Source organism: Acomys russatus, chromosome 25, assembly GCF_903995435.1.
Source record: "Acomys russatus chromosome 25, mAcoRus1.1, whole genome shotgun sequence".
Taxonomy (NCBI): Eukaryota; Metazoa; Chordata; class Mammalia; order Rodentia; family Muridae; genus Acomys; species Acomys russatus.
In genome coordinates this window covers 5,869,030-5,894,475 of record NC_067161.1, presented here as the reverse complement: position 1 = coordinate 5,894,475, position 25,446 = coordinate 5,869,030, and the positions used below count along the sequence as shown (strand labels likewise).

General features: G+C 44.6%; 1 protein-coding gene across 2 annotated transcripts in view; it reads right to left on the bottom strand.

Moving 5' to 3' along the window:
* The window catches only part of Usp7 (ubiquitin specific peptidase 7), a 51,036-nt gene that overhangs the window by 2,412 nt on the left and 23,178 nt on the right, over positions 1-25,446 (bottom strand). For both annotated transcript variants that reach the window (XM_051167239.1, XM_051167240.1), the window contains 25 exons: positions 23,656-23,854; positions 21,622-21,760; positions 20,518-20,606; positions 19,404-19,512; positions 18,235-18,365; positions 17,742-17,796; positions 16,725-16,805; positions 16,540-16,630; positions 14,732-14,814; positions 11,868-11,977; positions 10,177-10,333; positions 9,316-9,460; positions 8,840-8,970; positions 8,507-8,641; positions 7,999-8,100; positions 7,697-7,802; positions 6,906-6,998; positions 6,756-6,823; positions 5,851-5,951; positions 4,471-4,624; positions 3,812-3,879; positions 3,254-3,362; positions 3,080-3,157; positions 2,333-2,433; positions 1,640-1,739 (listed from right to left, as the gene is read on the bottom strand). In XM_051167239.1, the coding sequence (XP_051023196.1) occupies positions 1,640-1,739; positions 2,333-2,433; positions 3,080-3,157; positions 3,254-3,362; positions 3,812-3,879; positions 4,471-4,624; positions 5,851-5,951; positions 6,756-6,823; positions 6,906-6,998; positions 7,697-7,802; positions 7,999-8,100; positions 8,507-8,641; positions 8,840-8,970; positions 9,316-9,460; positions 10,177-10,333; positions 11,868-11,977; positions 14,732-14,814; positions 16,540-16,630; positions 16,725-16,805; positions 17,742-17,796; positions 18,235-18,365; positions 19,404-19,512; positions 20,518-20,606; positions 21,622-21,760; positions 23,656-23,854 (2,735 nt within the window). The remainder of the gene's footprint in view (positions 1-1,639; positions 1,740-2,332; positions 2,434-3,079; positions 3,158-3,253; positions 3,363-3,811; positions 3,880-4,470; positions 4,625-5,850; positions 5,952-6,755; positions 6,824-6,905; positions 6,999-7,696; positions 7,803-7,998; positions 8,101-8,506; positions 8,642-8,839; positions 8,971-9,315; positions 9,461-10,176; positions 10,334-11,867; positions 11,978-14,731; positions 14,815-16,539; positions 16,631-16,724; positions 16,806-17,741; positions 17,797-18,234; positions 18,366-19,403; positions 19,513-20,517; positions 20,607-21,621; positions 21,761-23,655; positions 23,855-25,446) is intronic.

The following is a 25,446-nucleotide window of genomic DNA, read 5'->3' as shown; positions in this document are numbered from 1 at the left end:
GACTGGCACTACAAGGAGGTGACAGAAATTGGGCTGAGTGGGTATAGGAGGGTCACTGCAGGTATGGCCTGGAGGGAACTATAGGAACAGGTCTCCTTTTCCAGCATAATGTGAGGGGCTTCTTATTAGATGTTTGCTCGCTCTATAGGCTCAGGGCCAGGACAAAAATCACCAAAACTCTGAGCACCACAAACCATTTTAAGCTGATCATCTCAGTAGCTTGCTAAAGCAATGGACACTGCTGGTTCACAGTCATATTTTTACCAAAATGCCACACTCAGCTGACTCAGTCAGAAGACACTCCAGGTTTTTTGGAGGAAGCCAAAACACTCATATTTTGGTTACTATAGAAATGTCACACAGTGCTGGCACACACCTTTAATCCTAGCACCCAGGAGGCAGAGGCGACCAGATCTCTGTGAGTTAGAAGCTAGCCTGGTCTACATAGTGAGTTCCAGGACAGTTAGGACTACACAGAGAAACCCTGTCTCAAAAAATAAAAAGAAATGTCAGTGGCTTTATTCCTATCACTGACTCAAGAGTTTCTGCCTAGACTTACTTAGTACCCACTTATCAAATTAAAAGTTTTTTCTTTCTTTTTTTAAATATTTTAATTTAATTTTAATTTATGTGTGTTGGTGTGAGGGTGTCAGATCTTGGAGTTACAGACAGTTGTGAGCCGCCATGTGGGTGCTGGGAATTGAACCTAGGTCCTTTGGAAGAGCAGGCAGTGCTCTTAACCACTGAGCCATCTCTCTAGCCCCAAATTAAAGTTTTTAAAAACATTTGTTGATCAGTGTGCATATGCACATGCCTGCCAGTGTGCACATTCAGGTCAGAGGATAATCTGCAGGAGCCAATCCCATCCACTATGTGGATTCAGGGGAATCAAACTCAGGCCATCAAGTTGTTTTTTTGTTTTGGGGGGAGGGAGGAAGACTACACACCAGCTGAGCCATTTTAACTTTTCCCAAGCTAATTTTTTTTTTTTTTTAAACTTTTATACTTGTCCTAACTATGTAGCTCAGGCTGGTAGAACTTGGTATGTAGAGCAGACTGGCCTGTCTTTACCTAATGAGCACACCAACAATGGGGCTGGAGAAATGACTCGGTGATTAGGAGCACTGATTCCTCTTCAGAGGACCCAGAGCCTGACTACCAGAGCTCACAGTGGCTCATCTGTGACGGCCTCTTCTGGACTCTGCATGCAGCAGCACACAGACATCCATGCAGGCAACCAAATCACCAAACGAAAACAAAGTGAAAAGTGTGTTCCAACACACTGGCCCAAATCCCACATAATTTCCCTCACAAGGGTTCAAGAGCAGCAGGATGAAAAGCAGCAGCCGCCGCACTGCGGGCTCTGAGTGGAGGGAGGCAATGGCTACACAAGGCCATGTGCTTGGCATCACTGTTTGCACACTTATCAGGGTTACTCTGTGCTGTGTGTATTTTTTTTTTTTCCCCTTCATATTGCAGCATTTTTACAGCCTGGAATTGAAATGGACCTCAATTGAGAACTTTAAGACTTGATGAACAAACAACTGAAGCTACTTTATACTGCTCATGGCAGCATCCACTACAGCAAAAGATAGGCCACCCCACCTGCAGCCTCTCAGGCCAGCAAGATGACAGTTACCTCTATTCGAAAAGTTCGACTCGTTGCAGGAGATAAACACTCTAATAGCTCATCTTCTTGATGTACACCAATAATTTTGTAGCTCACAATTTCTAGCAGCCTAAAAGAGGAAAAATTGAACAATGAAGTATTTACATTCATGTAAAGATACTAAAAGGTACAAGAGTTGACATGGTGACATATGTCCGTACACTCAGGAGAAGGAACTCCAGGTGAGACAAGCATAGGCTTAACTTAATTATGCTTTATGTATCGTTCTTTAGTTATTGAATACAATACAGGAGGGCAGCAGGCTTAACAATATCAGATAGAATACCGCCTGCTGTCTATTAAAATTCCTAAGAAAGCATTTTGGGAACCAAAGAGTCCCAAAGACTCCTGTCTGTGAGGCGTCCATAGAAACATGTCAAGACTCAGAAAAGCAAAACGTGGGGCCCAACTTTACAGTCTGTACAGGGATACACACAAGTCTTCTCAACCACCCAGACGTATGGACACCACACGGCCTGGGAATCCTCCTGCCCTTTGCCACAGGCACCACACGCATTTACTATGGGTGACAGCTGAAGACAAGTGGGGAGAGCGGCTTGGCTTCTACAAATAGCACCTGCCGAGAAGATGGGGCCGCTTGGTTTCTACTCGGGTTTGGAGCTGACAGTTGCTCCACGTGCCTAGTGCTCAGGGGATACTTGCCTAAGTCTCCCTGATGCTTTGTCACCGAGCTCCACGGCCTTTTTACATTCTTCTAACAGGTCCCGGACACAGCCATGCTTGTCTGGGTATAGTGTTATCTCCTAAGTGATGACAGGGTGTTAGCAGAGCTTTAAAGAACACGGGCTTCTGCTACAACAAACTCAAGAACTTCAAGCTGGGAGAGGCAGGGCATCCCACCTAACAGCTCAACTGTGCATTCACACACTGTAAGAGGACCATATCCTCCAAACCAGGACTGCCTATAGATCACAACTTTCCCAGAACTCACCCCTGCATCACCCCCAAGAGCACTCCTGTTCTCAGCACCAGGAGACCAGTCCATAGAAAAGGTGCCAGTAACTCAGTAGTTCCCGCCTCATCAGTACTACATTTATGTTTCAATTTTCTCAGTTCTGATGAAGTCAGAAGGTAACATGATCTGGTAACCACACAAGTGTGATATTTTTGGACAGATGTGACATGGGAACAGCTTGGCTTTGGGCACATTCCGGGCAGGCTGTTCTCAAGTTAGGCAGGCAAAGGCTGATGTATCAGTGTGAGGACGATATGGCCCTGAGCCAAGGAGCCAGGAGGACACTTCAAGCTCCTGTTTCAGCTCTTGGCAAAGCTCACTTCTGGCTTTTATAGGCCTCTACCATATGCCCATACTGAGAGTACTCTCTCGTGTTTTAGTTCTAGGGGACTGAAGAGATAATAGGGGCTTAATAGTGAAGTAAACATGCTTACCTCTTCCCTAAATTGGCTGTTTAACCATATACACTTAAAACTTCTTCTGTTCTCAAAGTCCGTGATTTTCATCTTAAGCTATTGAGGGGGGAAAAAAGACACCTGTTCAAATACACCCCTAAGAAAACCCAAGCCCTCCCATTACCACCTAGTTACACTGACTTGGACTCATACCTGCTGATAGTAAAGTTTCTTCGGTTGTCTTGGCTTGAAGAATTGTAGAAGATCTCTTAAAGTACCTTCATAATTATGTCTAAGAGGATTACCTGGGCCATCCCTATAACTACAAGAAAAGAAAAAACATATAAATAAAAAAACTGTTTACTGGTCTACAATACATACCAACTGAGAAAAGCAAACATATGGCTGTGCGCCTACCTAGCCCACTTCTGTTCCCCAGACCTTAGTCTCTCGTTGTGGCATTTAAAAATACTCTGAGAGGACAGAGCACATAAAAATCTCTAAAGCTGCACAGGACTCTGGATCCAAAGAAGCATGAAGGACCAACCAAAATCTACTCCAGCAGCAGAGGTGGACGACAATTACTGAGCCCCATCAGGGCCAGGTAGCTAAGACGTAAACGATGACAGACCTGTATTTCAAAACCACTTGAAATACATGCAGGCGATCTAGCTGGCAATCCAGTCAGCTGTGTTCACAAGGGGCCTGGTGCAACTCAGACCGCAAAAGGGAAGGAGCAGCCAGCAAAGATCCAGAGTGACGCTCACTTACCCTTGAGACTTGAAAAACTGCAGCAACATGGGGTCTGTGTTGAGCCTCTGTGCAACTGTCTTTGCAACCTAGTAAGCAGAGGAGGACCAGAGGAAAGGAGGTTGGCTCTCTGGGGTAAGGTGGACATTAGCTCATACAAACTCGGGGGTCATTACTTAGTTTTTAAATTAAAAAAAATAAAAAAAAAAAAGCAACAGGCACAGACAACCTAAATTGAAAAAAATCCCTAGAAATGTACTATTAGCCATACCAAAGCAATATTCTTAAATGTGTCGCCATGGAAATGACCTATCTGTGCAAGGTTTTCAGTTGAACTGTGTGTATTTACATAGCACAATATGTGATAGGTTACATTAGTAACTGCATTTACACATTTATTATGTGATAATATGTTTAGTATGTAAGTGGTATTTATCTCTTTAGATTTAGTCATCATTTCTATGTTGTGGACCTTTAAACTCATCAATTTTTGCCTTTCTCCACTTTCTGAGGCACCTTACAGTGTGCACTGGTCTTAAATCTGCTGTGCAGGGAAGTCTGAAACTCAGGATTTCTGAAGGAACTGTCTTCTTCTTAAGGAAGCCATTAGACACTTTCTCTCACAAACATGTAATGTGTCTTCTAGAAAGGCTAAAGTGGCAAACAGCAATGTTTCATACCTGAAAATAATTCATCCTATTTGATAATGTAACCACAAATCCAGGGTCATTGGGGATTGTTTTATCACAGAAGATGACATCAACACGGTGGTAGAGATCTCTGAAATATTCTTTTGCAGTGGGTAATTCACTGTTATCGTTTTCAGGGTCATCCCTGGGAAGGAAAGGTTTGCAGACTGAATCAAATGTATGGCAAAAGGTACCATCTTTTAGGAATCAGTGGCACCAAATGTCAAACAGTATGGTGGAAGACTCTAACTGGAAACTACAAGGAGTCTGCCTCTGTTTTTGTTTTGTTTTTAGAGACAGGGTTTCTCTGTGTAATAAACAGAGTCCCCGGCTGTCCTGCACTCCCTTTATAGACCAGGCTGACCTCAAACTCAGAGACCAAGTGCTGGGATTAAAGGGCTATGTGGCACCAGGCTAGGCCTAGGGTTTTATTTTATAACAACAAAGGCAAGTATGTGCCTGGAGAGGTGGCTCAGAGGTTAAGAACACTTCCAGAGGACTTGGGTCCCATCCCCATCACACACGGTGGTTGATAACAATCAAATTCAAGTCCCAAGAGATCTTGAAAGCCACTACTGGCTTCTCCTGGCAGCAGGCATACACATTGTGCAGACACAGACAGACAAAACATTCAAACATATGCAAATATTTTAAAAAGTTAAGTATAGCTGGGTGTGATGGCACACATCTTTGATCCCAACACTCAGGAGACAGAGGCAGGTGGATCTCTGAGTTTGAGGACAGCCTGGTCTACAAAGAAGTCTAGGACAGCCAGGGCCATACAGAGAAACCCTGTCTTGAACCAACCCTACCCCCGAAAGCAAGAACTTATGGAGGCTCTACAGTAAGGTACTCAGAGCCAGCTGCACAACAAAGCACATCTCCACAAATAGGCTTCTTCGAAGAGCAGCACACTTGGCCTGGTGTCTACTAGCAGCCCACACCTGTAGCTTTTGTCTACTGAGACGCTAATGTTAAGCATTACTGTGTGCGTGCAGGCAGTGACCTGACTTGCTTACGGAGGGACCTTCTGAAGAAGGCCAAGCTCAAGTACTTTCCGAGAAGGGAATGGACTTATATTCTATGAAGCTGTCCCACAGGCATGTGTATGCGTCAGAGAACTTGGGCTTGAGACAGGCTCTTCCATAGCCCCAACTGATCTACAACATCCTCATGCCTCTACCTCCCAACTTCTAAGATTACGGGTACTCATCACCATTATTACTAAAAGACCTTTAAGTCAATGCTTACTGTCCACAATGAGGACACTCCATTGCAGCTCAGAGCATAGCACAAATGTTTGCTGGACCTAGCGCTGACAAAAACATTTGATATACACACAAAGAGATGGAAATTGTCAAAGATACATACTTCTGGAACACTATAATGTCACCATCCATCAGCTCATCAAGGGCTTTATCAAGAGACACGTCATAGTCCTGAATTCTTTCTGTTAAGTTCGGCTTAACTTCCTATAGGAAATGATAGCAAATGGTTACACTTAAGAACATCTTTTATGACCAGATTTCTTTATTCCTTATGCCTCTTCTATATCCAAATCCTTTCATCTACATCTTGTGTGCTTTAATTTTGAGACAAGTCCTCTTTGTTTCTTTAGGTTGGCCCTGGATTCCCATGCTCAAGCAATCCTTTTGGTCTCAGCCTCCTGAGCAGCCAAGATTCCAAGCTCATATGACCACACTTGGGTTATGCACATTTTTATTAAGTTAAAAATGGGAAAAGCGGCCAGGAGGTGGTGGCTGGCGCATGTTTTTAATCCCAGCACTTGGGAGGCAGATCGCTGTGAGTTCGAGGCCAGCCTGATCTACAAAGTGAGTCTAGGACAGCCAGGGCAACACAGAGAAACCCTGTCTCAAAAAACCAAAAGATAAGAGGCCAACGTAGCTAGATTTAAACAAGTCTGAATCCAGGCTGGGTTACATGAGACCCTTTCTCAATAAACTACAGAAACAAAACACACTGTAATTCTCAGTTAAAGCATAGAGGACCTGGTGGTGGCCGATGTCTTTAATCCCAGCGCTTTGGAAGCAGAGGGAGGTGGATCTCTGTGAGTTGGGGGCCAGCCTGATCTACAGAGTGAGTTCCAGGACAGTCAGGGCTACACAGAGAAACCCTGTCAACACCCACCCTATTCAAAAAGTGAAGACATAAATCAACTACAAAGTAAGCAACAATAATTTTCAAGGTCAACAGAACCACCTCCCTCCCATGCAGAAATAATATGGTGATTACAGAGAAAAGAAAAACAAGCAAACCTCATAGAGGATAAGACTAGTATCCTGGATAAATCCTGCTCTGTCACACATAATGGGGAGCAAGTCACCTAGAGTGAAGAAATCTGTTAAATACACAGCAGTAATGCATTAAACAAAATTTAGTCTGAGGGAAGCACAGCAAGGACTTACGTATTTTACAGGATATAGGTGTGTAGATATGCCCACAGTAATTCAAGCTCCGTGTTTTAGGATCATACATCTTCAAAAATAACATTACATCATCTACAAGTTGATGAACAGGCTGTTAGGATCCTAACCCTTAGTATAAGGTGTGAAAATGCTAACAAGTAAGCTTAGGTTAAGCAACAACCCATCAAGGGTGAGGAGCCCCCCAGAAAGAACAATGACATGAGGCTCCTTCAGGAGGCTGACCCTGTGGTGGTAAAGATGGGTACCACAAGTCACACCTGGGCGAACCACTACAGAGCGGGTGAAGAGGACACCCAGTGCAACGAGCTGAGTCCTGGCACTGACTATTGAGACCAGGATTTCCAGGGAACTGTATCTAACAGCTGGGTGCCCTCCACAAGTGACCCCCTTGTAGCAATAAACACCTTTCTTATGTGTAGTGCAAAAGTCAGGTAGCTGTGCGGGGCAGCCACGTTTCACACAGGCCGGGAGGCCCTAAGGTGAACTATCCGCCAAGTGACCCAGCATGTGCCTGCAACCCAACTTAACCATCTGATCAGAATAATAAACACAAGCCAGGAGCCAAGATCACAGCAGGACCGATGTGTGCTCCCTCTCACAGGCGGCTTCCTTAGGAGCCGGCAACATGGAAGGGGCTGAATGAGTAATGTGGCGGCAGCAGGAGATCTTTCTCCAAGGGAAGAAAAGTTCAGCCCTCTGCTGCGATCAGTGAGGGCCACTCCAAGCCTACTGACTGCTCTGTAAGTAGCAGGCAGCTCGTGGGCACTTACGATCTTTATCAAACTTGGGCAATGTTGCTCCACTAGCAGCCAGCTCAGGATCAACTGTTTCCAGGAATATTGTCCAAGGGTTTTCATTATCACTCAGTTCAATCATCTATTTCCAAAAGAGATGCTGATTTTAGAAGGTTGCAATCGCTTAGGTGACAGGGCGACAACTACACTTGAGTAGTGCAGAGCATGTCCAGCTCTACTGAACGCAACCCAAAGGGACACAAGGCTGTTAACTGCAGGACAAGAGCCTCCCGCAGAGTTTCACACGAGATACCCGAGGATCTACCAACAATATTTACTGTTTTATTGCCGTCAGCTTCATTATCTAACATTGCTGGCCGCTTTGTTCCATTACTCCTTGCTTGCATAGGCCATAATCGAATTTGATCTTGTGGAAACCCCTGGGGAAAAAAAAAAAATCCAAAAACATATATAAATGACAAGCCTATATTCCTATATCGATGTAATGCTTTTGTGAGTAAAAGGGGATAGGCTCAAATTTAACTTTTGTCCCATGGCTGGGACAATTTGTGACTCTGATTTCTATAAAGTTCACTACACTCACTCCAGGGCTCAGAAAAACTGGTGGTGGCAGCAGTACAAGAGTTCCCCACAAGCCCCTTCTCCAAGATCTGCTATAAGGCTAGCTTTGGCGACTGAAGGAAGCAGATTCTGGGAATAAAGACTCTGGTAAGAGCTAAGGAGCTCAGCTCAACATTTCCTTCTCAGGCTGGGCCCAGACACAGTGACCACCCAAGGCAGCAGATCTCTCCCGCTGTCAGGTGTGAGCAGAGGAGCTATACCCACCATGGTCTGGGAGAGGCTCTGAACAAACTCGGCCAGGGAGGAGTTCTTCAGAACCTTGAACACGGTGTACTTTACTTTCTCTTCATCGTACATGTCATTTCCTTGGTGGCCACAAAACTGGTCCTCTGCGACTATCTGAAGGCACACAGAGCCAAGCTTACAACCAGTGAGACATGTCACCCTGAACTCAAATCTCAAAAGGCTTCAACCACTTGCCTCACCACCTACAGTGAAGGCCCCCGAAGCCACACCAGAATGTTCTGAGCTACTGAGAACAGACAACATAGGCCCACTGCACTACAAACACAGCTGGCTTCCTGGCCTGAGGCTGACCTGCACTTGCATGTAGAGATGGGCTTCCTGGCGTTCCTTCCGCTTCTGAGCCTCGATCCTTTTCTCTTCTTGCAATCGTTCCACCAACTGCTGAGGAATATCATGGTCGGTGACAGCTTGTAACACTTCACCTGCAGGACAAATGTACCTTCTTTCACCTGGTGCTGACTCTGCTTTCCCCTCGTTACAAGGGCCCCATTTTAGGCCTTCATTAACAAAATAACTTAAAAATATGGAAGGACCTGGGCCATGCATCCATTTCAAAGCCTATAAACCCAGTGCAGCTTGCTTTTAGATGATGGGGGTAGACAGAGTAAGAAAAAAGGGGAAAAAAGGTTTTGGGCAGGCAACATGGCTGGGTCCACCCTGCCTTATGGTACTGTATTACACTGAAGGAAAGTCAAGGCCATAAGGGGTTCTTTGCAGAACTACCTCAATGTGCCATAGTAAGTGTAACACAAGCCCCTGGTACTTACTTAGCTTTGATTCCCTGATGTACACTAACATATAGGCATTTGTGCAGTGTCGAACAGATAGGTCGTCGTCGTGACCCCCGTAATTGTGCTCAATAGCTTCTTCTTTAGTACACCTGGACACCACATCATCATCAAATTTACACCACTGGAGGGAAAGCAGACAGATGTGAATAGACACAGCACTAAAGGCAGTGCTGGGCAGACACCCTCCTACAGAGTGCTTATGTATTTCTTGTTCATAAATTTGCAGGAAGAACCCTGTGCCCACTGGTACTGTTCGTTACCTATTCAAATAGACTGTTTTCCAACTTTGGAACAATCATTAGCATCACACCAACCAACCCTTTGGAGAATTAGCATGCACAGAATGCAACTCAATAGGACATTTTAATTTTAAACAGCATAACCCCATAATGCTGTGCAAACTTCTGACAAAATTATACAATAATGATCTTCCCAATTTGTCTTGGCTGTAATACCTAAACCAAAAAAGTTATCTATAATGAAAACCTTTGCCACATGGCATCACACTTGGGGATGGTTCCCACTGTTTTGAAGATGGCAGGGTGCCGCACCACAGACTGTGAAGGATGAAGGATATGGGCACAGGCCTGATGCAATGAAGCCTCCCCATCCAGCCAGGTAAACTGCTGAGGTCAGTGTTTTTCAGTTGTGTGAGAAGGAGATTCTGTGAGGCTAGTTACTAGCACTAATACTCGCATACTAATGCACCACCTACCTTCACATTGTTGAAAATTAGACAAGAAAACAGTACTTTCGCCACGAAAAAACACAAGCATTCAAGTTCTAGGAAGGACTCCACTACACTCATGAAGCATGACCTAGAACACCAGCACTTACCTTGCCATCCCCTTTGGGGTTTAGGTAAACCACGTAGTGTCCACCATGATTATCTCCACTGTGAACCAGGACTGCATGGAGAATATAATTTGCTGGGTCCTTGGGGTCTGTTTTTTGCAAAAATTCATCAAGTGGTAATTGTTCTGGAAACTCAAACCTATTCAAAATATTTTTTTAAAAAAACTCAATATTGATTTACATGCAAAACATGGTGTCCATTAGAACTCTTATAATTGACTGTTCATCATTAATCATAAATTATGGACATAAATTGCGGATGACTCTGAAAGCTCTTGAAGCTACTTCTGAAAGAGTACCTACTTACCAGAAAAAATGATTTATGCCAATTTAAAGTTGAGGGAAAATTCAGAGAGAGCACTCAGATACTAACAGGTTCAAGTTCAAAGTGTAAATTTACACTGAACGCAATCCGTGTGTGTGCGCGCGTGTGCGCGTGTGCGTGTACACACACACCTAAGGCATTCATGACACCTTGATGTTACAGAACAAGAACGAGCTCTAATCGGGAGAGAAGGTGTGTGTGCAAACATCTTTCCTCTTAGATTTTATGAGCATACTGCATTTGACACAGTCCTAAAGTACTGGCTTCTTTTTCTTTTTGATTTTCAAAATAGGGTTTCTGTGTGTAGCCTTGGCTGTTCTAGACTCACTTTGTAGACCAGGCTGGCCTCGAAGTCACAGAGAGCTGCCTGCCTCTGCCTCCCAAGTGCTAGGATTAAAGGCGTGCACCACCACACCCGGCTAGGTACTGGCTTAACTTGTGACTAGTTTGCCAAATCTCAGAGGGTTGCTTGGATATAGCCTCACTACCTTGGGACGGTGGGCCCACTTGCTGAAAATGTCCAACCTGGACATAAGAAAAATCTCACTTTTTAAAAAATCAGTGGCAACAATTCCATTAAAAACAGGAAGAAAATGTGGTGTACAGAAAAGATGTCGGAAAACACAGGCAGGTGAGCACACATTTTGTGAAAATAATTTAATTTGGTCACTCTACCTCAAAAGTAAATGGTTACTAACCATCACCTGTCCTACTCAAACTTGATGTTCAAACTAACCAGAGTAAAATTGTGTATACAAACTTAGATAAACCACGCAGTGGAGGCAGAGGCATAGATCTCTGAGAGGCCGCCCTGGTCTAAAGACTGAGTTCCAAGACTGCCACGGCTGTCACGCAGAGGAACCGTGTCTTGAAAGATGACAAAGGGATAAAGCCCAGGGCTTCATACCCTGCTACTCTATATCCATTTAGGGATGGAAACACATAACTAAATCCTGCAATCTGTTGTCTTAAAAATATGGAAAGGAAACTATAATGGGGTAACGACTATTTCATCATTCTTGAAAATTCTAGCACATTCTAAAAGCTAAAACAAAAACCAAAACATAGTTTGTAGTCAATCTGCATTTAGTCAAAATCTAAATAAAGCATTAGAAAAGCTAAATACAAACTCTGACCTCATGAGAAAACCCTGCCCTTTGCCTTCAATGTGGCACAGCAGAGAGCTGGAGTAAAAGGCAGTGTATCCCTGAGAGGGACCATCAACTGAAAACAACCATCCATTAGATGACAGCTCTACTCTTACAAAACCAAGGACCCAATAGGAGGAAAGGAGAGTAGACACAGCACAGCACAGAGGTCACACCAAGCCCTCAAACCCTCCCATTACCTGTCATTGATCTTGATGTTTTGGTCCGTCTGAGGGTCATACATAAACCTCATCAGCTGCAGGTGTAACACTGGTGGCAGCGTTAGGAATTTCACACCCTTCTCTGCTTCCTAGCAGTTGAGAAGAAATGGTGAACTCAGCTCACTTCTACTTATTTTTGTATTTTGGAGACATGGTCTCACTTTTATAAACTTTCAACTTCCAATGGAACCCTCTTACCTCTGCCTAAGTTATCACACCAGGTTTTACCAGTCTTTTTGTTTTTTGATATATAGTTTCACTATATCACCTTGCTATGTAGATCAGCTTGGCATGGAACTCAAGAGATCCACTGCTTCTACCTACCAAATACTGCAACTATAGACAGGTGTCCGCCATCACATCCAGCTCTATGTTTCTTAAAGCTGGGGAGACAGCTCAAGAGTTTAAGATAATTGCCCCTCAAGGACGACAGGTCTGTGCTCCATGGAACCCACATCAAGATGGAAGGAAAGACCGTGTCCACAAAGTTGACGACCTCGGACCTCCAAACATGTCTCCATACATGAAATTACAAGAAGACACCATAAAGGATATACTTAGGGACTTATGGTGATAAAGGTGAGGAGTGCCTCAAGTGTAAGTCTACAATGTGTGGGAGATTACATCCTAACCTGGACAACCAGCAGAGGAACAGGGGTTATTTAAAGGCCACTTATTACATGAAATATTACAGTCATTGGGCACTAAAAAAAAAAAAAATAGGAAACCACAGAATAAAACTGTTTTGAGGCCAGCCTGGCCTACAGAGTGAGTACAGAGCCCCCCCCCCCCAATCCTGTCTCAAAAAACAAACAAACAAACAAAAAAACAAAACAAAAAAAAAAAAAACAACCAAAACAGGGGCTGGAGAGAAGGCTCAGAGGCTAAGAGCACTAGCTGTTCTTCCAAAGGTCTTAAGTTCAATTCCCAGCAACCACATGGTGGCTTACAACCATCTACAATGAGATCTGGTGCCCTCTTCTGGCCTGCTGGCTCATATACAGGCAGACTACTGTATGAATAATAATAAATAAATCTTAAAAAAAAGAAGAAGAAAAAAAAGAAGAAGGAAAAAAAAAAAAAAAAAAAAAAAAAGCAGGCCAGGCGGTGGTGGCGGACGCCTTTAATCCCAGCACTTGGAAGGCAGAGGCAGGTGGATCACTGTGAGTTTGAGTCCAGCCTGGTCTACAATGCAAGTCCAGGACAGCCAAAGCTACACAGAGAAACCCTGTCTTGAAAAACCAAAAACAAACAAACAAACCATGGTCAAAGTTAAGTGAAAAGGGGTATGTATGCTATAGAAACCCCAATAAAAACAAGCACAAATGTATAGGCAAGAAGGATTTGAAGTAAATGGCCCTTTCCCCTGAATGCTGGAGCACAGGCTCAGTGCTCACAATGCTCAGCCTTAATTCTCACTAGCACCTCAACTCCTCCCCTGATCTTCACTTTCAAGCCCAATAACAGCTAGAGACCTGAAAAACCTATTTGGCAACCTTAGCTGTAATATAGAAGGATACTGGAAATAGGGCTCCCTCATGAAAGACAAAAGCAGAGGCTCAGGCACCTACTACACACGAGAAAAAAAGAGTGAGAGTACTCCATTCCCACCTTCCCTCAAGTGAGCACTCTGCACTGCTTGCTGAACACCCAGGGTGGAAAAGAGCTGACTATGGTGCTTCTTAAGCACTCCTCACAGCTCTCAGTGTTACATGCAGCAAAGCCGTCAGTGGTCTAAACCAGCAAAAAAATAGAGCCATGGTACCATGAGTTACAAAGCTGGCGGGCCTGGTACGTGCTCTGAAAACAAGACTCCAGATGACTGCATGTAGCTGGCCCACCTGACTAGCAACCACAGCTCAGTTCTCCACTGCACCATGGACAGGTCACTTGTTTCACACCCAGTTCCTTAGGGTCTAAAAGCCTATTGCTTAGAAAAGTAAAATAATGGCATCTAAAGGTGAGAACTGGGTATGGTGGCACATGCCTTTTGTCCCAGCAAATCTACCAGAGAGGCAGAGGCAGGTAGACTTCTGAGTTTGAGAGCAACTTGATCTACAAAGCAGATTCCAGGACACAGAGTAAACCTTATATCAGGAAGGAAGAAAGGAAGGAGGGAGGGAGGAAAGCAAAGAGAGGAAGAGAAGGAGGGAGTGAGAGAGGGGAAGAGAAAGAGAAAAAGAAAGGAGGGAGGTAAAGGAAAGAAAAAGAAGGAAAGGAAACAGTAACAACCAAGAAACTTTTTCTGATAAGAAAATCAGGAATGGCCGGGCGTGGTGGAGCATGCCTTTAATCCCAGCACTCGGGAGACAGAGGCAGGTGGATCTCTGTGAGTTGGAGGCCGGTCTGATCTTCGAAGTGGACAGCCAAGGCTAACACAGAGAGACCCAAGTCTCGAAACCCCCCACCCCCCAAAGAACTGCTCTAATGAGGAACAAAACAAGATGTCAAGTCTTAGCCCATCTCACCCACTGTGCTGGCTGTACCTCTTTATCAAGCAACCCTCCACCTCAGGAGACCACTCAAAGAGAAATTTGCTGAAGGAGGCAGAGGCAGGAGGATCAAGAGTTCAAGGATAGCCTGGACTACACATTTTAGCCAAGCCATGGTGGCCCACGCCTTTAATCCCAGCACTTGGGAGGCAGAGGCAGGTGGATCACAGTGTGCTCAAGGCCAGCCTGGTTTACAAAGTAAGTCCAGGACAGCCAGGGCTACAGAGGGAAACCCTGTCTTGAAAAACAACAACAAACACAAAAACAAAACAAACAAACACAAAAACAAGTGCACGAGAGAGACCACACAGAACAGTGCTGATCAGTGGCTGGGCATAGGAAGGAAGTTACCTGAAGGCCGTGCTCCCCAGCATCGTATTTGTTGTCGCCATCTAGTTGTTCTACTGCCACATAATCCACAAATGACTCAAATACTTAAAAAAGAAATACAAAGGATAGGTCAATTGGTATGACTGATAAAACTCAAGCACACAATATGAACGTGGGTATAAATTATGTTTATTAACATGTTGAGGACTCCCAGTAGAGTATGTGACTGCAACTATGAAGAGCAGCCTGTCTACTGAACAGAGTGACACAGGCCACTGCACCTTCCCTGATGGTCCTCAAGATGCTGAGGGTCATCTCCAGGGCAGTAAGATAGCAGAATGCAAGGGAAACTCAATTTTGAAATGAAACCAGAAGAACCAGAGCAAAGATGGGACCTGCAAGGGGCAGGAGCAGGTCAGCTCTGGCGTCTTGACACACCCCTGCTGTAGTTGGACCACACACAATTATAATAGTGACAACAAACAGCAGAGCAAATACTAATACAATGATTTCACTAAAATCAGGTGTCATTAAACAAATGGCAACATTAGGAGTAACATAAGGCCAGTCACAGTGAGGATGGAGTAACACAACTGGGCGTCAATAAGGTTAGCAGTTACACTGAAGGCAACAGGTAATGTGAGGCAGGGCTCCTGAGAGAAAGGAGCAGAGGCGAGCCAAGATTAACAATGAGTAAAATGCTTCATTCTGGGGAAAAAAGAAAAAGCTTCATTCTGAGGAAAATGGAGCTGAAGGCAAGGCAAGGAGGTTGTGACATCAAAGGAAGACACAGACAGAATGTGCTGAGGGAGTATAGGATGTGGAGAGTGGCACGACGGCTGGTAAACACTGATGCAGACCATCGGAAAAACAACAGAATGCACTGTCATCATGAACTACAGTTTAAATGATGGGGGCGGAGAGGACCACTCGAGAAAGGAAAAGGGCCCTCAACAGGAAGAAAGTGGTACAATACAAAACAAGCAAAAATGACCTGCCAATCTTAAACCTATGCCCAGGAAAAATTCATCCACAACAGTGAAGGCTAACTTTATATAGGCTTTAAAATGAAATACACAGAATCACTTTTTTTTTTTTTAAAAGGTTTTTCCAGACAGGGTTTCTCTATGTAACAGTCCTAGCTGTCCTGGCCTCAAACTCACAGCGATCCTCCTGCCTCTGCCTCCCGAGTGCTGGGATCAGAATCACTTTTATAATGGCTTTAGCTCTATGCAAAAGCATGTACACTGATTACTAAACTTAATATGTTTTCAGTCCATACCAAGAAATAAATGAGGTTAAGCCACCTCATCAAAAATGCAAGCAGAAACCAGGTGGTGGCGGCGCACGCCTTTAATCCCAGCACTCGGGAGGCAGAAGCAGGTAGATTGCTGTGAGTTCAAGGCCAGCTTGGTCTACAAAGGGAGTCCAGGACAGTCAAGGCTACACAGAGAAACCCTATGTGTGTGTGTGGGGGGGGGGTGGGGGCCCTAAAATGGAACAAGCCACTGCTCCAGTGAGGAACACATCTGATGCACACATGAACATGATCCGTAAACAAAAGCCATCAGACTAGAGCAAAGCTGGCCTCTGAGGAGGTGGGGGGAGCCAGGGACTAACTGGGCAGGCCACTAGATGGCTCTGGGCAGCCAGACCCCTTTACTGCTCTGTTTCATGGGGTAGAAGCAGGTATTCATCCAGTGAGCTGAGTACTTAAAATGTCACTCCCTCCATCTACCCTTCATTATAAAACAATCACTGTATAAATTGAGACACTGAGGTAGAGCAGCAATGATTAAAAGCTTATGAAGTATAGAAACAAAGCTTACTGTTTTTCTTTCCTTTTATACTTAGCTGGATATCATAATAATCTTCTCTCCTATCAGAACGGTAGTCTACTTCTTTGCACTGAATGTAAGACTGTAAGAACAAACAGAAAGCAGCTTCAGGGTTGGTCATCAAGTCTACGTGTATAGTAGTTCAAAGCCATTCTTTGAAACTAATGCTCACATACCACCATTTTGCCTCTGAATAATTTTGGAATGGTGCCTTCTACACACGTGCCTTTCATCTTATTTTCCACATTATCAAGCAACTGAAAAAGAAGAGTTGGGCAATTGAAAAAAAATTATACTAGAGCCATACATAGTAATTTAACACATGGAAATGTCAACAGTCAAAGAATTTCTAGACTATAAAAATATCACCTTTGGCATGCAATTATAAAAAAACATACATATCTTTCTTGGCTGGATGTTGTTGCTTTTACAAAAAAAAATCTACATGCAATAGTTGAGGTTAACCTTTTATACAGTCTTTTGAATGAATTAGTAATCTGTAGTGCCTTTAGAAGCATTTTTTTATATTTATTTTACCTCTGTGGAAAAGCATGTAAATTGATCACTAAACTTAACTCGTAATGGTCCACACCAAGAGATTAATGAGGTTGAGCCTGTCAACAGGATTGACTGGTTTGTCCATGGATATTTAATGAACTGATTCAATCCAGCTAGTGCTGCAAAAAAGAAAACACACCTTGCCCAGCCAATCACCTTGAACAGACATTCCACGTCTGCATGAACACCCATCTAGTGACTAACAACGTTGGGGACGGGCAAAGGCAAGAGGCCCCAGGGGGGTGGGTGTGGGTACAGAAGGGTTACTGAGCAGCAGCAGACAGCACCACTTTGCAGTGAATGTGGCTGCCTAAGGCAATGTATCTCTTGCTTTGTGGCTCCTGTACTCAGTCAACTAATAAGAAACCCACTACTTACAGCTACAACTATCCAGCCTTCCCCAGCAAGTCACCTTCTACCGACTCACAGTGCTTCCCACTGTTTACAAGTAGATAAGCCCTAAACCAGGCATGGTGGTGCATGTCTGAACCCAGCACTCCTCGCCCTGGCCTACACATCAGTCCTAAGCCACAGTAAGTGGTCTGATTAGATACACAAGTCGTACTTGGTAAAGACCTCTAGCATTGCCTCAAACATTCACTCTAACGTCCAAACAGTTACTGCTTGAAACTTACCACTCGACAAAGCTCTTGAACATCATGTTGCATGAAGCTATCTAAGGTTTCCCACCTTTCAAAGAGAAAACAGGTATCTACGTTTCAATTTCTGCATTTCAAAGGAGTAATTAAGACATCTAGATTGTAAACTAAATTGAGCCGACTACTACTCTCAAATTCAGTGGGTATCTCTGATTGTCGTTAAATCAAGGATTAAACTGAATTTTATCAGCAGTCGGCAAAACATTTAAACTTCTGTTTTCTAAAATCTTACCTAAAAGTTGGTATCTACAAGTTACATATACATATATATATATTTCAAAGCTATACACGTCCCTTTGCTGAAAAATAAAGTAGCAAAATCTTGGTAAGCCAAGGCTATGCTCAATGATGGAAACTATAAAAACTCTGGGATAGTTGTAAGCCTGCCTGAACTTGATGCCATTTCACTCCTGTCTCCACTCTTGTCCCTTACACAGAAGGCAGATGGAGATGGATTGCTGATACATACCCAAATGACTTTGTGAGCTTTTTTGTTCCTACGGGCTTATCGCTGTGCTGTAATTCATAGAACACTCTTTGTAATGCTAGAGGGACGCTTTTAGATGAATCATCGCCCTCTGTTGGCATCATGTACACAGCCTAAAAGAATTGATTTAGAAGTGTTTAATTTTACGTTAAAGTATCATTTCTAGTATCATAAGGAGTAAAGCAATTTGCTAGGGGCTCTCAACTCTGCCCAAGTTTGAAAACCATCAAATGTCTGTAGAGACAATTTAGAAAACACAAAACAGAATGCAAACAAACAAACAAACAAAAAACAACAACAACAAAAATTAAGTCATCTACAGCTCACCACCCAGGCAAATTCATTCATGGTATGCTCCTGGGACAGTACAAGTTTAACCTGCCATCATTAATGAACAAACAGAAGTGATGGAATGTAGACTGTGCTCCGCTGCCACTCCACACAATCCCACCTCAGAAGCCACCTGTCTGGCGAAAGCGTGCAAATGAGGCACTGAAAGAGTCTAACTACAAGTCCCTTGTTCCTGTGCAGCTGCAGACTGCCTGCAAAACACCCTCAGGTCAGAAAAGCACCACCTCCATCATTAGATTCAAACTGTTCCTATTAATCTATGTAAACATAGGTCCCAGCTTCTATGAAGCTGAGGCAGGACGACCACAAAGACTACTGAGTGAGTTTAAAGCCATTAGCAACTTATTAAGCTCCTCCCTCCTCCAGAACTTTGTTCTTTAAAGAGGGTGTGGGGCTGGGCGTGGTGCCACATATCTTTAATCCCAGCACTCTACCCAGACTAGGCAGGCCGATCTCTCTGGCCAGCATGTCAGCTCCAAGAGAGCCAGTTCTATCTCTAAACAAACAAACGGAGGGTGAAGGGAGCCTGAAAATATAATTTAGAGGTCTAAACATTAGTTCTAGGGTCAATTAATTGTTATCATTATGGTGTTTGTATTTCTAAAGTTCATCACCTAAGCTCGTTCAAGAGCAGGCAGGTATCCCCAACCCAGGCTGCCTGGCAGGGCCTCCCTATGGAAAAAGGACTGTAGTCTGGGAGGGGAAGGGAAGGGAACATCTGCTGTTTACTTTTTTTGACCTTTGACATACCTTCCAGAACAGAAGGTGGAAGGCTGGTGAGAGGAGTACTACACACTTACCTTTCGCAGTTGATTGGTGAAGAACAAAGTCTGTAGCAAGCTATTCATGTAGCACGTCGCTCCCTGATTCTTTAAGCCAACGTAGCCAGTATGCTTCTTTGAATCCCACCTGAAAGACAGCCCAAGCTTGAAGGTCCCCTGCAAGGACATCTTCTGTTTGTACAATACATGAGGGTCAGTTTGCACCTGACATCTGCGTGTGTCTGAGTGTCTGCCTCATGCCATTACCTGTTGCTTTCTAACACCCTGACAAAGGAGTACTTTCCACACACCACTCCTCCACGCACCACACTGTGGGAAGTGAGGCCTGACTGCACATCACACAGATCCTTTCTTTGCCATGACTATTCAAGCTCAGTTTCAGCATTCACTGTCTGCTAAAGTCATCCGTCCCGTCTCACCCCCCCCCTCGCTCCACTATCATTCATAAAGGTCAGCACTCACCGACACTGGGAGTGTAGCCTCAGAACAATCTAATCACACACACATTAGGAATTCACGTGTATGATCAGTGCGACATGGACTCGGCTGAACATCCCACTCAACTCCGCCCCCCGCCCCGGCCAATTCTACAGAAACATATTCAGGAGCAAGCCAGGAATGTATATTTTGTAGTTTTAGAATGCACTTCTAAACTCCAAAGGCCTTTTCTCTTTGTTATGCTATTTGGATGGCTACTTAGAACAGGTAGTCTGAGCTGTGTCCCAGGTATCTTCAACCCAGAAAGAAATCCACTGGGCAAACAGAAAACTACTACCACTTCCACCCAACCTCTCTCTATCACTAACAACAGTATGAACCAACACCATCAGCAAGGATGACAGCTACTACACAGTTCCAGAGCCTGGCCTACAGTCCAGATTAGAACCCCACACTTTAAAAGGCACTGGAGTTGTCAGTAGTGCTCAGATGTTTCCTGTGACAGCATTTCACACCTGTGCAGTCTTCAAAATAAAAGCACAAAGGGTTAACCAACAGGTGTGAAGCAGGCGGCTATGATGCTGAGTGTTCGGGAAACTCAAAGAGGGCAGGCTTACAGGGTCAGCACATCTCTTAAATATATGCTAACGCTTATCGATATAGTACAGCAGTGCCCAACTCAACAAAAACTTACGCAACTCCATGGGGAGCATCCGCCTGGACAAACACTTCAAAGGTGACTTTGTCATCGTCTATAAATCCTTTCTCAGGATCAGTCACTTCCTGTAAAATAAAAATATCCAACTCACTTAAGAACACAAGCAACTACCGTCTCTGCACTCAGTAAAGCACTACTTCAAATTTTCATGAAGCACTACTTTTAAAATGTTTGCCTGACTTTACTCTAGTTTGAAAGTGGTTCGTTTTGTTTTAAGCATGGCGGGGGGGGGGGGGGACGGGACACACGACACCACGACGACGACTTATCAAAGGTGTTCAGGGCTCACTGCCATAGCTGGGTGAGCTGCTGAGGTTCTGAAGTACTCTGACTAGAGAGCCACATGCCAAGAAACCCCACTGGCCACTACCACTGCAGAAAGGGGCCCAAGAGTACTGTGTCTTCTCAAGGAATATCAGCCTACGAGGAAGGACTTCCAACGTGTGATTAATATGCATGCTTTAGAGGGATGCTTAATAGATTTGCTGCTCCATCGTGAGAATCAGAGTTCGGTCTCAACACCCAGGCCCCACAGCTCACAAACACCTCACTCCAACCCCAAAGAATCTGACACCACTGCCGCCCCCCACCCCCAACCGCTGTGGCACCCTCACACACAGATACAAACAAGGAGCTTTGGGGAGATATTTTAACAATTCCTACTTGACACCAGGCAGTGGTGGTGCACACCTATAATCCCAGCACTCAGAATACTCAGGAGGCAGAGGCAGGGGATCTGAGTTGAGGCTAGCCTAGTCTACCTAGTGCGTTCTGAATTCATGGACCTGAGTTCAATCCACAGAGCCCACATACATGTGCCACATATGGCATATGTGTGCCCAGACTCAGTTCTTTCCACACGCACAAACACAGAAGAGAATCCAGTTTGCATACCATGTACACACAGGATACTAAGTAAAGCTTTAAAGGCTCTAATCTGAATCCTGATACACTTAACAGCAGAAAGCCACACCAACTACCAGGTATCTGTTCAACTCATAAAGCAGGATTTTTGAAGAATAAAAGAACAAAACTAGCAGCAACAGTGGCTCAGTTGAGACTAATTACTCTGTCACTTACACTCCAGGCCATAAAATTAGAGAATCCCCAGTCGTTTTCCTTGTGGAAGAACAAGTGACTGATTCGGCGGCTGAATGACTTGTCATCGTCCCTGTAATTTATTATCTTCAGCACGGCTTGTGCATGACAGGACCACGACCTATGAGGGGAGGGGAAAATCACCCAAGCCTTAGTTGACATATTTAACTGAGAATCACACATTTTTTAAACATCAAAAACGAGCACAAAAATCTACCTTGGATAGAGAAGAGGTTACAACCGCAGTGGCTTAACTCATGGTTTTATTTTACTATTTGGAGCTGGGGTCTCACCATGTGGCTCTAGCTGGACTAGAACTCAGAGATCTACCCTCCTCTCTGCCTTCTGAGAGCTAGGATTATGGGTATGTACCATACCTGGCTTGTGTTTATTTTTTTAGCCCCTAAAATGTTTTAATTGTTAAGTATAAAAAACCAGTCCCTAAACTTTAGGTGTCAGTTGTAGGTTTTATACCATAGGGGCAGGTGAAGGGTTTAGCCCAGCAGCAGTGGTTACATGGCACACACAAATCCTTGTGACAGCAGATACAAAAATAAATCGATGGAAGAGGAAGAAATGGTAGCGCACACATAACCTCTAGCACTCAGGAAGCTGAGGCAAGGGGACTACTGTGAATTCAAGGCTATCCTGGGTAACAAATGGAAACACTACCTACTTCAGCACCCTAATGAAGGTGGATGCACCTCTGGGTTCTACCACAACGCAGCATTCCCCGGCAGAGCTGCAGCTGTGCCGTGGGGCTCTCAACACACCTGCCCCAAGTAACAAGAGGGATCAGGCACACAAATGTGTATTGCCAATGGAGACGCCAAAGGGCAGCTCCATGACGTCCATCTATGCAGTCCAGCTTGGACACCAACTTACTACCAGAGACAAGCCAAGAAAAGCCTTATCTATAAAAGTCCCTCACTAGACATAATTAATTTCACACCTTTTTGGGAGAAAAAAGGGTGGTGCTGAGGCTTAAACACGGCCCACTGCTTGGGCTAGGTATATCCTTTAGCACTGAGCCACTTGGTTTTTGTTTTCAAGGCAGGGTTTCTCTGTGTAGCCCTGGCTGTCCTGGACTCCCTTTGTAGACCAGGCTGACCTCAAACTCACAGTGATCCACCTGCCTCTGCCTCCTGAGTGCTGGGATTAAAGGCGTGCACCACCATTGCCCGTTAGCTTGGCACTTCTTAAACAGCAAAGGAGAAGGAAATAAACTGTGTCTTCCCAGGAGCATTTACAGAGCAGTCACAGCTGCTATCCTCTGGAGAATGCTCTCCCCAGGGTTCCTAAGACCAGAAACGGGATGATATGGGGCCTAAGGACAGTTAGGCTCCTTGGTGTAGACAAAGGGACAATGCATTCCACATCAGCCCTCAACCAACTGTGCTTCCAATATGAGTTGACCACCGACAGTGAGGGATGTAGACTGAAGGGACATCTACAAACGTCTGAGATCAAACTAAAGGGATAAAGTTCACAGAACACGAACCCTCCTTCATGTAACTGGAAGGACTGCCAAGATTTCTCAGTTACTGAGACAGAGTATCATGGCCTTGAACTGAACCTCCTGCCTCCATTTCCCAAATATTGGTATCAAGACAATTTTATAATAAACCTCCTTTTGAGAAGTTATGACCAAAACTTCTCCCTAACTAGGCCAGAGCCATACTGTTTTCTAATACCTAACTGCTGTGACTAGCCCATAGGCCATCAGAGAACAGAAAGGCTGTCAGCCCGACAGTCCCACCTAAAGCATCTGCTTAGTGAGATGGGAACCCTAGTTCAGAGCTTAGCCTGTACACAGCCTGGTGGGCTCAAATGCACTAAGCCTGGTCTTATGTTACACACTCATAGTCAGGGCTGGGCTGTAGCGCTAATTCCCTAGATTCCATTCCTAGAGCCATACAGAGTCACAAAGAAAGGGAAAATGAAATTGAGTAAGACTGATGGAATTTGGCTTCCAGAAAATCTGTGCATTTGTAGGTGCATCATTTAAACTCTTACGTGGAGTCAGATTCAGCATTGCACTGGAGAAAGAATCCTACGCTTTTTTGGTGTGGTCTGTCTGGATAAAAGCGTGGCATCACCATAATCTTCCATGGCAGATTTCGCACAAAACACGGAGGGCTAAGGACCGACTCACTCAGTCTGCTGAAGCGCTCGACAGTGAACTGAAAGGTTGCCTCGGAGCGCCAACTGGTGTCTGCAAGAAAACATGCCATCAATCACAGAGCCAAGGCATTAACCAAAAGTGTATCACACTACAGTAAACTGCTCTTCAAGATCAATCCAGTCCAACTGCTTAAGCCTCTGGGGAAATGATAGTCTCATTTCCAATTTATAAAAAGGCTAATAAGGACAGTTTCTGCATAGCTGGCCTCCTAACAGAGGGGCTCACTCACACACACCTGCCTTCCCTCAGAGAACCAAGAGTTTAGAGGGATGAACATCTACTTTAGTGTTCACCTCCAAACTTGGGCATCAAGTGAGGGGCTGGACTTGGGAAAAAAAAGAAGGGTTTATATTTCTGTTCTTAAGTGGGACTTAGGGAAGATAAGCCTTGGACTGACTGGGGAGCGGGAGGAAGGCAGCTCAAGAGACCAGCCACTGTGCTAGGAGCACAGCACATGCCTGACAGTCAGTCAGTACTGTCCCTCAGCTTCAACTTCTGTGAAATTAATAAGCTGGATCCCTTGTTTATAAAGAATTTAAAGTTCTTTCCAAGATGAATATTAATTAGCACAGGAATGAAGCTTTCTCCCTACACTGCCTCTGCTCAGAGGTTCAGTGTCTTAACCAAAAATGCATCATCTTTTAACAAGGACATCATTTACCCATCACTGGCAAGGGGGCCACAGGCCAGTAAGCTGACTCAGTCCCAGTAATGTCTTACTGTTTGTTTCTCAAGCTACAGCAAGGGAGCTGTCCTCCACAGCCACTTTGTCACAGTTGCTATTGACAAGCACTAGTAAAGCATGACTAAAGTAACAGAAAACCAAGGGGCTGCAGAAGTGTCTGGAAGAACCATTTCTGTGCTTGCCTTGCTGCAGAGAAGGAATAGCTCCATGACTGGTAGGGACTGAGGGCCACCTCTAAGAGGCCTGAAGGCTCCCCAACCCCGATAGAATCAGGTGCTGACAGCCCTGACTGGGTCATGAGGAGCATGTATATTAACACTCTGCCCCCCTTAAATCCCCAGATTGCTGAAGGCCATCACAACAGAGCCCCACAACCCCATCTCCAAACTGCACACAAAAGGAGTTTGTGGGATCACCTGCTTCTAGATATACTAAAGTTGCTAGAAGTTTGCAACGACCTGGGTCTGTTCTTAAGAAAACATGTCCATCAGTCCTCACAAGAGGGTATTCTTTACCAAAGTCACAGTCAGAGTCCCCTCAGCCCTCTTTTGTAACTATGGGCATCCCGGCTCCCTCAGTCAGGGCAGGAGCACCACAGCAGGAACAGCAGCTCTGGGAAGCTGCACCAGGGTGCTAATGACTGACCTTATGAGTGGGGTATTCATACACCTGTTTGAAGGGAGAACTCTGTCCATAAATATGTCTAAAAGGACTTAGCAGAAAAGGTTTAACCACGTGCTTTAATGGACATACAAATTGCACCTAAGTAGCATTAATTTCTACTTTACAAATTAAGAAAAATGAGGCATAAAGGCATGAAGCATGTCACAAAGTGACAGTGAGTCTTCAATAATGCTCGCTTTTTGTGGAGGCACCAAGGACAGTGATGGTGCACTCTACAGATACAGAGACCAATAAAACTAGCCTCTCAGATTTA